We start from the raw sequence: 18,481 nt of genomic DNA on the forward strand, positions 1-18,481 counted from the left end.
AAGCTGGTGATGGGGTCGGTCATAGGGGATGCTGACTTTCCTACTTAGAATTTTATAAAGTGTTTGAAATGTTTTGGTAAAAAAAAAATGCATTGTTTATGGAATCGGGGGAAAAAAAAAAGCTCTTTTCATTGGGAAAAAAAAAAAAACGGAGTTTTAAATAGCAGGAAAAAAAATTACTATGAGATGAACCCTAGAGCATCCAGTCAAGGCCCCAGCTGTGTATGTGACAACAAATATTGTCACAGTCCTTGGCTGATGATAGAAGGACAACAAATCAACATGTAAAGAAATAAATACCCAAACTTCAAAATTCCTAATGCTTCAGATGCAGGAAGATATGGCCCCATGTGGTTTTGGAGCAGATTTGAGCATCTATGTCCGATTGATTCCAAAACCAGCCACTTTTTCTCCATGACCCATGCCCTGTGCCTCTCTCTTCCTCCATCCCTTCCTTCTCTCTCTCTCTCTCTCTCTAACTCTGCCATTATCATAAGGACAATCCCAGGCTAGCCTACTGGTGAAGAGCCAGGGCTCCCCCAGATAAGAGCCAGCCACCCCCAAAAGTGAAGCTGCCTAGCCAGGCTGCAACTGATCACAGAGCACAAGGACCTCCAGAAGGGTCCAGATGAACCTCCCAGCTGAGCACAGCCTGAATTGTCCAACTCGCATAAGCAAGAGCTAAATAAACCATTACTTTTTTAAAAAAAATTGTATTTATATATTTGAAAGAGAGAGAGATGTTAAGAGCATTAGCAGGGGTGGAAGGGAGGGGCAGAGGGCATGAGAGAGAGCCTGACATGAGACTCGATCCCAGGACCCTGAGATCATGGCCTGAGCTGAAGGCAGACACTTCACAGACTGAGCTACCTAGGTACTCCGAAACTATTATTTTTAAACATTATGTTTTGTGGTCGTTTGTTATGCCGCCTCGTGGAGCAACAGATAATCACAACATGTTCTGTCGTTGTTCCAGAACGGAGCCTAAACTGGATTTTCAGAGGACACAGAATACCTGACAACAGCTGCCATCTGGCCCCTCGTCACCCTGGCTACACATCAGCTTGAATGTGGGGTTTGGTTTTTTTTAATCCACCTACCGATGGAGTAGGGTCAGCTTTTTCTGGAGCAGCAAAAGTTCTCGCATTAGCAATCAGCCAAGAAGCAAGATACAGCAGGCCCCGCAAGTGGCCCACACACTGTACACCTTGCTACTTACCTACTAGCCGAAAGGCTGCAGTGACTGGGGACTGAGGTGCTCGGACCGGGCTCCAGGGAGCTCTGGGTCTCTGTACTTCTCTCTGAAACTAAGCAAACAGCATGATGGAGGGCACGGGAAGATGTAAAGAGCATGGATCTCTTAAATTGAGCAGCCTGGGGTGTGGATATCAGCATCGTGATTTACTGGCTGTGTGACTTCGGCAAAATTACTTACCCTCTCTGAGTCTATTTGCTCATGTGAGAAATGGGAATGACAGCTCCAGAGAGTCAGGGGAACTTATTTTTTTGAGAGGGAGAGACAAAACCCAGGGGCAAAGAGTGCCTTGTTTTAGGGACAGCAAACAATAACATTATTTTTTTTCATTCTCTCTTTAAATTCAATTTAGTTAGTATATACTGTATTATTAGTTTCAGAGATAGAGTTTAGTGATTCACTGGTTGCATGTAACACCCAGTGCCCCACCTATCAGGTACCCTTAACGCCCGTCACCCAGTTGCCCCTCAGATTCAGTTGAAGAGTAGAGAACAGTAGAAGATTTGAAGATTGTTCAAAAAACAGTTCCTCTCAAGGGGCGTTAGAGAGGAGTAGGGAATTTGGGTAAATTGGAAGGGGAGGTAAACCATGAGAGACTATGGACTCTGAAAAACAATCTGAGGGGTTTGAAGTGGCGGGGGGGTGGGAGGTTGGGGTACCAGGTGGTGGGTATTATAGAGGGCATGGCTTGCATGGAGCACTGGGTGTGGTGAAAAAATAATGAATAATGTTTTTCTGAAAATAAATAAATTGGAAAAAAAAAACAGTTCCTCTAACACGACTAGAGCAACAACTAAAACAATCTTTAAAAGATTGCTTTATTTTGCTCTTATGTCATTTGTTGAAATTTGTTTTATCAAGATAGTTCAAACTCAATTTTAAAAAAGGGTTTATGTTTGATATAAATAATTATCTCCAGATGGTGCTTTCCTGAGGACACTCCCTCTTCTCCTTCGGGCTTCTGGAAGAGGGAAGCCTGCCCAGGTGAATGTCCGGCCCACTAGCTGCAGGAAACAATAACATGGGAATGCTCAGAGTGCTGTACCCACCTCTGCAGGGGTGCGGTCGCTCCAGGGTGCCTGCTGCTGGGCTCTCACAGCTCACCTGATGCAGCCTACTCCTGAGCAGGCGGCTTCGGTCCCACTGCACAGAGTAGCTTCCTTCTGCAGCTCCCCTCCCCACCTGAAGGTCAAGTGCACCACACATCCACAACCCAAAGTCAAAAGGGGACATTTGTATAGACACATACAGACTGGCTGTCAGATTAAGTCAGTTCAGAAGTGTCTATTGTACACAGTGAGAGCCCAAAAATACACTTTGGCAACCAGAGCGGGCTCCAGACTCCACCATCCACAGGCACCCTAAAAGTAATTCACTGCCTTCCCCCACTACCAGTGGACCCCTCCACAACTGTGCCTTTGCTCATGCATTCTCTCCACTGCCTAAGGTCTCCCTGCTAAACCCCTCTGTGCCTCTAAGACCCAGAATAGTGTTCTCTCTACTTCCAAACCTCTCCACTTCTGCCCTCAAGGCAGAGGGAATTGTCCCTTTTGTCACCTTCCCTCGTCACCTTACATCTACTTCTACATCATATCACATTTTCTTGTGTGTCCATCTCCCTGACCTCACCGTGTGATTTGTGCTTCACTGTAGCTCTTCTGGCTCTTTGAATAGGAGCAACATGTTCAGATGCCAAGACAGAGGGATCCAAGAAGGAGGACAAGATGGAGGAGACATTTTCTTTCTTTTTTTTTTTTTAAAGATTTTATTTATTTATTTGACAGAGATCACAAGCAGGCAGAGAGGCAGGCAGAGAGAGAGGGGAGGAAGCAGGCTCCCTGCGGAGCAGAGAGCCTGATGCGGGGCTCGATCCCAGGACCCTGGGATCACGACCCGAGCCGAAGGCAGAGGCTTTAACCCACTGAGCCACCCAGGCGCCCCTGGAAGAGACATTTTCTAAACGACTGGGGGCAGCATGCACCCCAGCTGTCCCCTGCTCTCCATCCACATGGCCCCTGCATTAGTCTTGGTCTCAGTTCTTCAGCCTGACCCCCTGGACAAGTGCACAGCTACCCAACCAGTCTCCAGCCCTGCCCCCCTCTGGTTGCTCTCAGATGCAGACCTCCTTGCATTTATATCCCAGGCACCTCATTGGCCTCTCTCCCACACTTCCCTGCCTCACAGGGGCCAACGCTGACACAATTCCTGCTCCAGAAACCACAACCCACCTTCCGTGGGGCCAGGCTGAGGCTGTCTCTTCCTGAGATCACCTCCAGGCTGGGCTTGTCAGCCATCCTGTCTTCCCTTCAGCATTCCCCCTCTCCTAGAGGCACTTCCACAATAAGTAGCATGCATGGGGGTGCCTGGGAGGCACAATCGGTTAAGCATTTGGCCTTGGTTTCTGCTCAGATCGTGATCTCAGGATCGTGAGATCAAACCCCACATCAGGCTCTGCGCTCAGCATGGGGTCTGCCTGAGATTCTCTCGGCCTCTCACTCTGCCCCTCCCACCCATGCTCTCTGTCTCTTTCTCCAAAATAAATAGATAAATCTTTAAAATAAATAACATGCATAAACATAACCATTTCTGGCTTCACTTCAAGGGAACCCAACTTAAGCCAAATGCCTATTATGTGTCAGCTTCTTGCTAGATGGTGGGGAATGCACAGGACAGCAAGCAACACAGTGTGACACGCACAACACGGGGACTCTCGGCAGACACAGGACAGCGGAGGAAGGGAGGAGCCAGGAACTGAGGGCACCATCAGGGAAGGCTCCTTGCTGGAGACCTAGTCAAATTTTGATAGGGGAGCTGACTCGTGGGTTATAAACACAATTGCTTTTTTACATAAGGGGCTCTTTGAAAGATCCCAAGAATCTCGGCCACATTAGAAATCTGGGCTTGCCCGAAAGTCTTCACCAGTGCTGCCCAACAGAACCACCATGATGAGATTGTTCTGTATCTGCCCTGTCCAGCAGGCTCATCAGCAGCCACGTGTGGCAACTGAGCTCTTGAAATGTGGTCGGTGGGACGGAGGCATTGAATATTTTATTTTATTTCATTTCAATGAACTATAATTAAGCTAATTTAAATGTTAACAGCTACCTGTAGCTAGTGTCCCGTAGGTTGGGAAGCACAGATCTCCACTGACCTCAGAGATGGTGCCCAGAACTAAGCCGGCCAGCCGTTGGACATGGAGATTGGCAGAAGCTGGGTATACAGCCACCTTTTCCCGATGAACCTGACAGGCTTCCAGAACTGACTGCAGGGGCAGGCGCCTGCGAGGCTGGTCCTCACACATAGTCAGCAGAATGGAGTGCAAGGGCTCATGGAGCCGCAGAGGCTAGAGAGGAAAGGGGCTGTGTAAGAAGTCTGGAGAACTGCTGCCGCTGAGCCCAGCGCCTTGTCGGCTGTGCAGTGGGGACTCCCGGACACAGAGGATGTCATCACCACTAGACAGATGCCTGCCCCTTTTGGAGAGTTTAGGGACGGACACAAGCTTTGTCACTGGGGCCACAAAATGCAGAGCAATTATCTCTGCGCCAGTTGTGTGAAGTTGACTACATTCTAGTCTGGAATATTCTTTGGTGCACAGACAGCACAGACATGTGCCTGGAATACTTATGAAGAATAGGTGCTTGACAGAATGAATTTCCACCGATGGCAAGCACTCAGCTCAAACCAGGGATCAGCCTTCAACTCACACCCACCTGGGAAACCTGTCAAATTATTTCTCGATTATGTCTCCAATGTAATTACTTCTCAAATTACTTCCTCAATTACTTTCTACCGAATTACTTTCAGATTATTTAGGTGGGTCTCACTGGGATCCATCCCCTAGAATATGAGCTCTGGGAACGTAAGGATTGTGCTTTTTTCCCCTTTGGAATCTCCAGTGGTCAGCACAAGGTCAACAATCATCGGAAGAACTTTATGTCACATGTACCCATCAAGCAAAAGAAAACCATTTTATTAAGCACTTTCCTCATGCATTTCAGTGGCCACCATTTATATGCAGAAGTCCTCAAAATCAGACTCAACATGGGGCTTTTTCTCACACTCCCCATACTGCAAGTCATTTTCAATATAAAGGATGCACTACCATTTCTGGCCATCCAGCACCAGTTGGGAATCCCCATCTCCAAGTGTAAGAGAGATACTGTGTCCTGGGCTCAGGCAGCCAATCCAAGCGCCTCGGATGTGCCCAGAGCCCCCAGGTTACTGGAACTTCAAGGTGGCAGACACTCCCTGCTTTCAAGGACTTCACAGTGTGATGAGAAAGATGGTCAACTCAAGGGTCAAGGACTTTGGTCTTGGAAAGTACAAGATATGGTAATAACACAGCAGAAAAGATCTTACCCAGCCTGGGAAGGGAGTCTGAAGATGGAGGAAAGAACTTGAACTAAACCTCAGAAAGCACACTGGGGCTAACCAGGAGAAAAGTAGGGGAGTGAACCGTGATAGAGGGAGCAGTATATGCAAAGGGGGGCATGTCTGAGAAGAAGGACAGGACAGAGCCCAGGGAAACAAAGGAATAATGCAGGGCCCCTTGTACAAAACTTTTCACATTTTTAAGCTATGACATCAGAGCGTTAAATCAAGCATGGGCCCTTGTAAGTGCAGAGTAATCTACAGTTACACATGCCACATGCCCAGGAAGCCAGCCTGGATGACAGCAGAGCTCCAGAGAAGAACCTGATCCACAGGTAAGAACCCCAACTGGGGCTCCAGGTATGCCCTGCTGAGTAGTAGAACCTAATCCCATGGGTAGTGGGAAGCTAAAAGAGATTTCACATGAAGAGGGATGAGAACAAAAAACATCAGGAAACATTGGGATGTTGAATTAGAGAGGACAAAGTTGAGAGGAAAGAAGGGAGGGAAGGAAGAGGGAGGGAGGGAGGGAGGGGCACAGGACGGGGTTCTCTAACTCACTGGTCTCTTAGGAATTCTTACAGTGTCAGATGAGAATTTGCACACACACACATTCTGTAGTCAGAAATTTTATACAGTGCTATGATAGAGTTTAAAATTTCCTTTGCTTTAGACTTTCTCAGAGTCTTTAATAAATTACTCTGCCAAATCTCTGGGAGGGAGCTATCGTAGCCAGCATCTCCCAAATTTGTTGAGCACAGAGCCGCTTCTCAGGGAAGCATTTCACCTCAGGAAGGGCTGCTTTCTGTATACATCAGTATCTTCGTTATCTGTAAAACCCTCTAGACTTGCTACTTCCTCTGAGCTTGTAAGTCTTGCCAATTCTAGATCGTGGCTGGTTGCATTGCCATGCTGAGCGGCATTCTGAGGTGCTTTCTGAATGCAGCAGGAGGCCCTCTGTGATGGGCCAGCAGTGCTTTCCTAGAACCTAGGAGGACAGAGTGGTGGCACGTGGTTCAAGAGATGTGATCCCCATCCTGAAGAAAACCGCTAACGAAATCCAAAAAATGACCTGGCAAGACTTGGCATTTCTCGTTTACAGACCTGATCTTGTGGGACGTGAAAGCCTGCTGACCAGTAGAGGGTCATGCCCAAAGAATACACGTGCATCTGCCCAAGACAAAAAAAAAAAAAAAACACCAGGTTAGATTGCCATCACCTCCATTATTCCGTGGTCATGCAAACAAAGCACCATTCCAGTTGCACGTGAAGCTGGCTAGCCCTACAACTGTCTGCAACTCCCATAAACTTTCCGGTCTCCCTCCTACTCTCGTGGCCTAAAGCCCCAGGGACCATAACACCACATTTTGGCAAACGATGCAGGAGAAGTCTGGTAAGGGGCATTTGAGAGCACCTTTGCTTTCCTGACAATAAGAACGCAGGTAGCTCACCCCATCTTTCCTCCTTTTTGCCTTGCCCACCGATGGGGTACGTGGAACCACCACATATCCTGGTTCCTGAGACAACAGGTGTGAGAGCAAAATGCCAGCAGCTGAGGAGGGTGGGATGGAAAGACACAGCCAGGGTCCTTGATGACATTTACTGAGCTGGTGGCCAATCCTTAGAATTCCTGTGAAGCAAATCCTAACTATCTGTGGTTTCAGCCTCTGTATTTTAGGCTTTCTGGTCCGTGTAGTCAAAGCCCTCTGTCGGTGACACCCTATGGGGTGGCCTGATTTAAAAGCACCATGTGCTGTCAGAGAGCGACATGGTGAAATGGAAGGGCAGTATCTGACTTCTCCGAGCCTCACTTGCCTCATCTTTATAGTGGGGGTTCTGCCTGACTACTCACAAGCATTGAATAAAAAACACCTGGAAATGGAAATGATAATTATTGTTATGATTACCAGATGCAGAGCAGTTAGATGGCAAGCTGGGCTCTAAGACTTTTACTTAAGTTAACTCATTTCATCCTCACCCCTGTTCTGGGACGTCAGTATTTTAATTGTCTCCATTCTACAGAAGAGACAAACCAAAGGCAACTTAGGGCACTTTCACAGAGAAGACCTAAAGCCTAAACTTGAACCAGAGCCCCTGCCCGGGGCCTTGGCTATGTTCCCTCTAATTCATATAAGTTCTCAATAAATGCTTATCTATTATTGTGGTGGGGCTTCTGCTGTAACTGACATCAGAAAGTCAGATCCCACGACTCCGGCTGTGGCATCTCAGCTGAGGCCAGAGAGGAGGGGGCACCACCAGAGAGACCCAAACAGAGGGACTGAGACGAACCCACGTCTGTATCTAACACAGGAGTCCGGGGATTCATTGCTGGGATTCTGTAGGAAAAGGATTCTGTAGGATTCATGTAGAAAAGGTGTTGGGGCCTGGAGGGCTGGGACACTGCCTGTGCAGCGACAGAGTCGGGGCCACCGCAATGGGGGATGTGCTGCTTTCACTGTTGGGATCTGACTTGGAGATGTGAGGCCACCAAGGCCCTGTTCTCCGAACCCCAAAGAAAAGCAGCTCCAGTTCCAGGTGCCTCCTGAGAGGGGCAGGACTTCCATGCTGTACTCTTCCCAGGAAAGGACTGGAAGAAACAGAACTCACTGAGGAAGTGCCTGCTGTGCCCTGAGTGTTGTATGCCTGCCTTACATTGCTCTCTCCCTAGAATTTCTTCTTTTTAAAATTGAAAATAATGGGGGCCGCCTGGGTGGCTCAGTTGGTTAAGCGACTGCCTTTGGCTCAGATCGTGATCCCAGAGTCCAGGGATTGAGTCCCACATCGGGCTCCCAGCTCCATGGGGAGTCTGCTTCTCCCTCTGACCTCTCCCCTCTCATTCTCTCTCTCTCTCTCAAATAAATAAATAAAATCTTTTTAAAAAATAAATAAAATAAAATAAAATTGAAAATAACATTTACTAGACTTGGTGCTATTCAGAAGCAAAACACGTCCATGGAAAAACTGAAATCATCACTGATGTTGCTATCCAGAAATGATCACTGCAGACACCTTGGTATATATATTTTTAGAACTCACCCTCTCTCATCTCTGTCTCTATCTCTGTGTGTGTGTGTGTGTGTGTGTATTCAAGGAGCATCACATTGTACATGCATATATTTAAGTTCTTTTCAAGCCATTCTATAAGCCCTTATAGCCTCACCTTAATGCTCTCTTACTTACTGGACATGGAGTTGGTTTCTATTTACCACTAATGTCAACAATAAAACAGTAGACTTTGCTGCAGCGAACTCACTCTTCACTCATGCCTTAGGACAAATTCCTAGTTGAGGATGTTTTAGGGTTTTGTCACACACGGTCAAGGGTACCAATGTCCTAGACCATCTACCCACAATTTTTCTAACACTTTTTTTTTTAGTATTTATAGTAAGCTGATGGATTGGGTCATATGAATGAACCCCATCTTACAGACGCAGAAACTGGAGCTCAGAGAAGTTGACCTGTCATCATCTAAGAGCTAATACACTGCTGCCCCCCCCAAAAAAAAAAAAGAGAGAGAGAGAAAGAAAGAAAGAAAGAAAGAAAAGCCTGGGAATAAAATTATTTCAACCTATTCTGTCTCAGTGTTTCTTGGGGCTAAGCCAAGACCTGGGGACACCACCCCCAGAACAGGTCCAATGTCCTAGAACGAGGCATTTCCCCTGGACAGGCCCAGAGGTGCTGCAGAGCTGCCAAACCACCTTACCTGAGATGTATCAGACAGCTCTTCATCACTCTGTCCCTGTAGCAGTTCAGGGGCCTTGAAAGGAGCAGCCGCTATGGGAGAAATATGGTCCTGGAAAGAAAGGCTTCCGGCTACAGACAGCAGGGCTGACCAGGGACAGACCACATAGTCGGAGGAATCTGAAACCAAGGCCGTGATGGGAGTATAGAGAAGGGACCACTGTCCGGAGGGGCAGTTTTAAGACTGTGATCAGCTGGTGCCCCTGGGATGGACTAAGAGCAAGACCCAGGGAAACATAAAGTGGAATAAATTCAACCCTCCCCCAGTATCCCCCCACCCCCCATCCAGGGAACAAGGAGTGAGGAATCACAAGGAAGATGAAACTGAAGGTTACAGGTGCACAGCCTCCTAATCTCCAACACTGGGACTTGCTACTCGTGTGATCTCGCGCCTGGGGCGCCTCCATTACGGTCCTGCGGCCCCCAGGCACGTGTGACTTCAGAGCTGATATCTGAGTGTAGGTACTCGGTGTTTGTTCCAGTGAACCACGAAATGACTGGCCACTCCAAACTCATCTCTCCATACCTGCTCTCTCCAGCCATCTGTCCTTTAGAGCTAGTGCGACCTGCAGCTTTCTCAGTAGAGGGCGCTGGAGAGACACCGCGGGAGGCGGGGACCCCTTCTGCTGTTCCCGGGGCGCGGAGCCGCGTGCGCGTGAGGACGCCCCGTGATGCGCTGCGCCGAGACACCACGCACAGGAGCGTGGGCCCGGCGGCCACCTCCCGGCCCGGCCTAGCCAATTGATCCTTCGGTCTACACACATCCCGCGGGCTCCAGGCCATCTGCACACACGAACTCCCAAAGGTGTGGCTCTCTGGTACCCGCGTCCACCCAGGAGGTCACCCGGCCCGTGTGGGCGATTCCTGTGCCTCGTTTGTGCAGTAACTGCTGGCCACTTCTAGTCGGGCAGAGCAGCGGAGTGCGCTGTCATTGTGGGCTCCAAGCACAGCAACTCCAGCAGATCTGAGCCCCAAGCTGGGCAAGGGGCTTCCCTTCAAAATCTGTGCCTCACTGGTGCGGCCCTTAGCCCTGGGGACCATGTAAAATTTTCTCCTATCTTACAATTAGTTCTCGGTCGGAATTTAATAATTCTTTGTATTAACCTCCTTTCTCCTCTTTAGACCAACTAGTACGTGGGTTCTTTATCCCCTGCGGGGACACAAGGTGACACACCACCAGGCAGGGGTCACCCTGGGGTTGTCAACTGTCCAGGTAGCTGCTCTCTGCCTCCTGTGTCCTTATGCTGCAACGGTCCCAGTGTGGGAGAGGCCTCAATTGCTGCAGCCCCTGTCTCCCTAGAAGCAAGGCCTTTCTTTCAACTCTCCTGTGCTCCAGGTCCAAGAGCCAAGCCTGCCTTCCTGATGCAGCTCCAAAGGTAGGAGTCCTTTGTCCACCTGGTAACACATCTGAGAAGCAGCAGCCAGAAATGTGTTTGGGAAGCTTTGCACTCAACTCACTGTGATTTACCTGCCTCAGACCCTCTCTCTTACCTTTTCGGAGGTCTTCCAGGAGCCGCTCAGCAGCTAGGGACAAGAGGGACCAGATTTCCTCCTCTGACAGAGCTTCGCCCCTGACCTGCAGGGCACTGGCCAGGGTCACAGAGGCTGGGCTCATGCCTGCAATGACACGTATGTGGCAGAGACTCTGCAATGTCCGGAAGCACATTGGGGCCACACTCAGCACATCAGCCCAGGCACCATCCAGGCCCCTCTGCAGCTTGAAGCACCATGCTTACATCTCCTGCATCTCTGGGGTTGCGCACACAGGAGGAATTACAGAAATGCTTATGGGGGGAGCTGGCTAGGCCAGCCGCTGATTCAGTGAATGAGCAAATAAACTCGCAGGTGAAGGCTTAAGGGAATAAATGAATGAACAAATGAACCCCGAGAAGGGCCCCTTCCTCTGAGCAGGTCCTGTGCTATTCAAGACAGTTAGCCATGCCCAGGGAGCATCCTTTTCCCAGGCTCCGCTCTATCTGGGAAAGTAGGTTAACAACATTGTTTTTTCTCCGATGCATGATTCGTGTCTTTTCCTCTGCCACCTGCCGAACTGGATTTGGTGCCAGTGGCGGCTCTGTCTATAATGACCCCCAACACCTGCAAGAAGAGCGAAAATCACTAGACAGAAGAGCAAGCCCTGTGTTTTGAAAAGGAGCAGACTCACAAGAAAGCACGGGGCTGCTTTGCTGGAGGAGGGATCGAGAAGACTGGTCCTCTCCGTCTTCTCTTCTTAGAAGGGCTCCTTTAAACCAAAGCTGACATTTACTTGTCTCTCCCTCCCCCCCACCCCCAACAAAGCTGCCACCCACTAATCACCAGCCCCAGGTTGGGTGGCAGCAGGAAGAGGACAGGCAGGCTTTTACTAATCCATTTACGTCACTGATCTTTTCTACAGCCTCAGGGCAGGCGGGAGGGCTGTGTGGGGAGCAGGATGGAGAGCACATTATGGGCCCCTCATCTCTCCATCCAACATGGCTAATCCAGGCTCTCCACTGGCCAGCAGCTCAGCTCCCTGTGTACCCAGGAAGTCTCGCCTCCTCCAGCCTCAGGAAGAGAAATGGATTCCTGAGAGCAAAAGCCTTGCACTTCCTTCTCTCCCTTGGGGGCCAGAAGTGTGCTGCAGCCAAACCTGGGCAGGAAGCTTTACGGAGAGGTTGCTTACAACAAGGAATCTGCCAAGAAAGTCTGTGGTTCCCACTGACAGGCCGGAAGGCAGTCCAAGGTCACCCAGGTAAAAAGTGATAGATTCCAAGCGAAAGGGCAGGCCTTCTCTTGTCTTTCTTTTTTCTTCCTCCTAATTCTTTATCTAAACTTTGCTGGAGACGTCATAGGGACTAGGCACTCCCATTCCACCATATGTTTCTAGCTCTCTGCAGCCACAATGAAAGGCTAGTTATTAGAGAAAAAACAAATGGACAAGATTATGATCCTCAAATAGGAAATTTCTGAATCTCAAAACATCTCATGAAATACTGAATGTGTTTTCCTAATCACTTTATGATTAGGAAAAAATTTCATTAGAAGTATTTTAGGCTGCTGTGGTATATGGTGAGTGAAGATCATCATTTCAATATAGTAACTCGATAAAGGAAGGACAGCCTTTTCAACAAATAGTGCTGGATCCATCATGAAAAAGAAACTTGTATCTTTTATAAAAAGTAACTCAAAACGAATCGTAGATCTAATATAGAACATAAAACTTTAAGTTGTTTTTTTGTTTGTTTGTTTTTATTTCTTTTCAGTGTAAAAGTATTCATTGTTTTTGCACCACACTCAGTGCTCCATGCAATACGTGCCCTTCCTAATATCCACCACCTGGTTTCCCCCAACCTCCCACGCCCTGCCCCTTCAAAACCCTCAGGTTGTTTTTCAGAGTCCATATTCTCTCCTGGGTTTTGTTTTTGTTGTTTTTGTTTTTGTTTGGGTTTTTTGTTTTGTTTTGTTTTTTTACAAAATAACACATCAAAGGAAATATTCAGGATCTAGGACCAGGCAAAAAGTTCTTAGGTTTGCAACCAACATCATACCTTAGCCTTATCGACCTGACCTGTGCTCAGAACTCTTAGATTAGCCTATAGTTGGGCAAAATCATCTAATAGGAAACCTACTTTATAATAAAGTGTTGACTATCTCATGTAATTTATTGAATAGTGTCTGAAAGCGATAACCAGAATGGATGTAAGTGTTATCAGCTGTTTACCTTCGTGACCCTGTGCCTGACAGGAAGCTTCTCCAGCTCTTGTCATGAGAAAGGAATGTAGGAAATGTCGCTAGCTCAGAAAAAAGATCAGAATTCAAAGTTGAAGTATGTTTTCTACTGAATGTGTGTGGCTTTTGCACCGTGGTCAAATCAAACCTAAGAACTCTTTGCCTAGTTCTAGAACCTGAATAAACTCAAACCATTACAAGTCGGGGATCCTCTCTATAGAAAGAACTCCCACAACTCAATGTAAAAAAGACAACCCAATTTAAAAATGATCAGAGGTGTCAGCTATACCTCAATAATAAATAAGTTAAAAGTACAATAAAAAAATAACTACAATAGGCAAAACTGAGAGTGCCACAGGCAATCTGGAACGTATGGTCACCCAATTTTTTTTTTTAATGGGCAAAGACTGTGAATAGATTACTCCAATGAAGTGCAAATAACCAGTAAGCACGTGAAAAGATGCTCAACATAGTCATTAGGTAAATGCAAATCAAGACCACAATGGGATAGTATTTCAGACATATAAAGATGGCTATAACCAAAAAGACGAACAATAGTAAGTGTTGGCAGAAATGTGGAGAAGTTGGAACCGTCATATATGCTGATGGAAATGTTAGATAATGTAGCCACTCTGGAAAACTGCTCAGCAGTTCTTCAAGGAGTTCATCATAGAGTTCCCAGAGGATTCAGCGATTCCACTCTTAGGTGTATACCCAAGACAAATGAAAACATGAATATCCATACCAAACATAGTATGGATACAACACCAACACATGAATATCCATAGCTTCTTCCTTGGTAACAACACCAAAACATGAATATCCATAGCTTCATCCTTGGTAATATCCAAAAAGTGGAAACAACCCAAACGTTTAAGTAATGAGTGAATATACAAAATGGCATACATGTACGATGGAATACTATTTCACCATAAAAAGGAACAAGGTACAGTTATATGCTACAAGATGGGTGAATCTTTTTCTTAAACCCCTTTATTAAGGTATAATTGACATACAAAATACTGTATATATTTTTTTAAAGATTTTATTTATTTATTTGACAGGCAGAGATCACAAGTAGGCAGAGAGGCAGGCAGAGAGAGAGGGGGAAGAAGGCTCCCCACCAAGCAGAGATCCCAGGGCCCTGGGATCATGACCTGAGCCAAAGACAGAGGATTTAACCCACTGAGCCACCCAGGTGCCACCAAAATACTGTATATATTTAATGTATACAACTCAATGGGCTTGGAGATGAGTATATAGCCATGAAACACTCACTACTCTATATGCCAAACAAGACTGATGAATCTTGAAAACAATATGCTAAGTAAAGGAAGCCAGTCACTAAACGTCACATATCATATGATTTCCTTCATATGAAATGCCCAGAATGGACATAGAAAGAGAAAAGAAGGAGATTAGTGCTTGGCAGGGGTTTGGGGGAAGAAGAAATGGGGAGTGCCTGCAAGTGGTATAGATTTCTTACGGAAACGATGACGATATTCTGGAATTCATCGTGTTGGTTACACAACTTTGTGAATATACCAAAAACTTCTGAATTGTACACATTCCAAAGGTGAATCTTATGGTATGTGAATTTTGTCTCAATAACATTTTAAGAGAAAAGAAAGGGATGAAAAGGAACCTACAATGAAAAGATCTGTCAGTTTGATTTAAATGAGTTAAACAGGATCTAGGAATGCACATGGGAGGGATAAAACTATAAAGAAAGAGAAGGATGTGGTGGTGACTGTAGAAGTATGGATAATGGTTGCCTTTGGGGGAGTAAGGGGACTATGACGAGATGGAGAATATTGAAGGCTTTCTGGAATGGGTGCCAACGTTCTATGTCTTAGCCTTCAGAGATGGTTAAAAGGTGTTCACTTTAGAATGACCCATTAAGGGGCACCTGGGTGACTCAGTCATTAGCATCTGACTTGGGCTCAGGTCATGATCCCAGGGTCCTGGAATCAAGGCCTACATCAGGCTCCCTGCTCGGCAGGAAGCCTACTTCTCCCTCTCCCGCTCCCCCTGCTTGTGTTCCCTCTCTCGCTGTATCTCCCTCTGTCACATAAATAAATAAAATCTTTTTAAAAAGAAAGAAAAAAAGGATGACCCTTTAAGCTACACATTTGTTGTAATGATTCTCTGTGTCTGTTCTCCTACAATAAAAGTTTAAAACAATTTTGAGCGTTGCCCTGCTGAAAATGTTTTCAGACAAATCCCCAAAAAAGCACTCTCTTTCCACCTCCTTTCTTAAAATATAAATCCAACGATGTTCATCAGTTATGTTAAACTTGTCTGAAGGGAATTATCCTGAAATCCTGCCAACAAATTCTAACCAGCTAAAAGGCCCAATCATTCTTTCCATCTAAGAGAACCTCCACCATCTAGAAGGGCACATAACTGATCAGGTGGGCCAGCCAGACACCCTCTCAGTTGTTAGAGATAAGAGTTCCCTGAGGTTTGAACTTGCCATTCTCGTGGCTGGAAGCATCAGGGATTTACAGCTTCCACATCAAAGGCAACCCCAAACACAGGAGGTAATGCCAGCAAACTAGTCATTGTCCTCTCCATTAAAACAAAACAAAAGACAACTGTTCCCCTTGTTCCAATGCATACAAGTAATCCCACTGCAGAAAAAAATGTCTGCATTCCACTTCTCTGTACAAGCTCTATCCAACCCGTGTCACAGGTGACCTTTACATTCTGTCCACTGGAGTAAAGGGATGCCTAGAGGGAGGGCCAACAGTTGGGAACCATTGGTAGCTCTGGATTTCCATGGTAGCCCTGACCGCACTCCCCAACTCTGATAGGGAGCAACCTGTTTGGGGACACTTTGACTCCATTCCAGTCTGCCAGCCCTCAAGGAGCCACCCAAATTTATATGAACGTTGTAATCTCTGTCCAATTGCCAGTTCCGTTTCAGAGCCAGCTGGTACTGAAAACACAAGGATACAGTTGGTGGGGTTGAACTGTATGCCAGGCACTGTTTCCATTGCTTGGTGCCCACCAGTCCCGGCCTCTGAGGCAGCCGCCATCAGCCTTGTTCCAGCATGCTGGGGTGCCTCTGGGCTTGCCTCCAAGTGTTTCTACGCAGTCTGCTATACTGTGAACTAAAAGGGGACCATTAACTATCTAAAGGATGGAGAGATCCCACCCCCCAGATAAACCCTGTCTTCCTGCCAGTCAGGAGGCTCAGGGAAAGCGTCCAGCCCATGGGCATGCTTTTGGGAGGCAGCTCTGTTGTCAACCCTCGTGTGACTTTCCCTTCCCAGGCTCCCCTCCATGGGCCAAGACCTCCGTATTGACTTGATTCTCTGAAGGCTTCTGCAGTCATCTGCTAACCCCAAGGTCTTCTCCATCTGAAGCCTTGTTGCCATTCAGGGATCTCCTTGGTCTCCCTTCCGTAACTTCCCACACTAAGGTGTGTACTGGCTCCAGGGACTCTCCTGCAGAGGCTTCTGGCTTCCAGCAGCCCTTCCTGTCTACTCTGGCTCAGCCTAGAAGCTCTGCCCATGCACTTGACCTCCTTGCCTCTGCCATCTGTTTATTTAACAAGTACTTACCATGGAGTTAGTATACTTTAAGCTACAAACAGAAAGGTAAAAATAAGCCTCCTACCCTCACAGTTCTTACATTCTAGTGGGGATGGGCAGATGGGGACAGATTACTGAAAGCGGAAACAGATAAACAAAATTCTTGTGTTCTGGTGGGGATGGGCAGATGGGGACAGATACTAAAAGTGGAAACTGATAAACAAAATACATTCAAAGAGAGACAGCCTACAAAGAACAAGGAGACAAGGGGACTAGGACACACTTGAACATGCCCTGTGAGCTGAGGCCTGAAGGCTGAGAAGGTGCTGGCTGCAGGAAGAACTTTCCAGACAGAGAGAACAAAGGGCACAACATGTTCGATAGATTCTAAGAACAGAGAAGCAGGCTGGGCAGGAGCACGGTGAGGGAGGTGATCAAGGAGACCCAGAGGTGTGAGGGGGAGTCGCACAGCTGGCCAGGTGCCCCTCCGCCTCACTTCTCAGGCTAAGAAAGGAGTTGGCACGATTGTCTAGGAGCAATAGGAAACTTGGCCTGCCCACTAGCTTGCAGAAGTGCAAGGCCCAGCAGAAGACTTTCTGAGACAATCATGCCGCTGACTATTGACTAGGGCTGAGAGGGAAGAACTGGTTCCATCTCCAGCTTCCTAATTGCTTGACTGTGCGAGCTTGGGCACAGAGCATATATATACTTAACCTTTCTGAGCCTCAGTCTTGTCATCTGGAAAATGGGGTTAATCATAGCAGCTACCTCATGTAAATGTTAGGAGATTATATTAATAGGTTCGGTATGTAAAAGGTAATGAATATATCTTATTTCCCTTCTCTTTCCATCTCTGCTCCAACCACCCAGAGAGGGATTTTAAGCATCAGAGCTGCTGAGAAGTTTCCAAGTATGAGATTCTCAAGATATGGTGCTAATTGTTTCCATCTGTCTGCCAGGATTGAGGTGCTATAAACATCCCATTTTAAGCCTTAGCAAAATGCCTAAAATATCTCAATGTCCCCAAAATAGACACCCCAGAGAGGAACCAGGAAAGGATGTGGAGCTCCCAGGGAATCAAAGCTCTCAGAATGATCCTTTTTCCCTCTCCTCCTTTTGGTCCTTGTGTCTCCTTTCATTCCTTCTCCCTTTGGACACTCATTAAAAACCATCTGCCAGCACTCAGACCAAAATCTAAGCAAAACTTTCCAGAAAGCAAATGGCATCCTCCCCCCAAGAGGAAAAGACAGCTTCTGCCTCATCTGGGCTCTGTTTAAAGGACTAAAGTTGCCAGGGCTCTTAACTTCCAGAAATCTCCTACAGGGTTCCCCTCGAAACTTGATCTCAAGTGGGTAATGGATGAGACTGTACCAGTACTGTACACTGCACACAGACCCTGCCCTACTCTCCAATATAAATACTGTCGCACCAACATGGTATGACCTTGAAAAAGTAACCTCTCAAAATCTCTTTCCTCCACTATAAAATGGAGATGATACTTCTTACCTTTCAAGGTGGTTGTGAGAAACAGACAAACGAATGAAAAAATGGCAACTGGAAGATATCTTACTTTCCTTCAGTCTTCCGAGAGGGAACCTTGCATTTCTAGATAAGAGAATGGATCCTGAAGTACAAGAAAACATTCAGAGTATAGAGTAGTGTTTCTCCCATTATCCGTCTTTTATGTAACATTTTCCCAATATTTGCTATATTACCTGTGCTCATAAGTCAAGTTTTTTTAAGTGCATTCATTTTAAGGGGAAACTGCATGTTGTTATAGGAAATGGAATATTAGTATAATTAGACATAAATAGAAGGTAATTATAACTGTTTTTTTTTAAATCATTGAATTCTTGCCAGATAATAT

General features: G+C 46.7%; 1 protein-coding gene across 1 annotated transcript in view; it reads right to left on the reverse strand.

The window, feature by feature from the left end:
• Positions 1 to 18,169, reverse strand: part of FRMPD2 (FERM and PDZ domain containing 2) — an 81,579-nt gene extending 63,410 nt beyond the window's left edge. The window contains exons 1-6 of the mRNA XM_044236604.1: positions 18,121 to 18,169; positions 10,859 to 10,984; positions 9,330 to 9,487; positions 4,407 to 4,598; positions 2,305 to 2,437; positions 1,220 to 1,307 (exon numbers count right to left, since the gene is read on the reverse strand). Coding sequence (XP_044092539.1) covers positions 1,220 to 1,307; positions 2,305 to 2,437; positions 4,407 to 4,598; positions 9,330 to 9,487; positions 10,859 to 10,982 — 695 coding nt within the window. The 5' untranslated portion in view covers positions 10,983 to 10,984; positions 18,121 to 18,169. The remainder of the gene's footprint in view (positions 1 to 1,219; positions 1,308 to 2,304; positions 2,438 to 4,406; positions 4,599 to 9,329; positions 9,488 to 10,858; positions 10,985 to 18,120) is intronic.
• Between the last annotated feature and the right edge of the window lie 312 nt (positions 18,170 to 18,481).

Source organism: Neovison vison, chromosome 2 (genome assembly GCF_020171115.1).
Source record: "Neovison vison isolate M4711 chromosome 2, ASM_NN_V1, whole genome shotgun sequence".
NCBI classification, from domain to species: Eukaryota; Metazoa; Chordata; class Mammalia; order Carnivora; family Mustelidae; genus Neogale; species Neogale vison.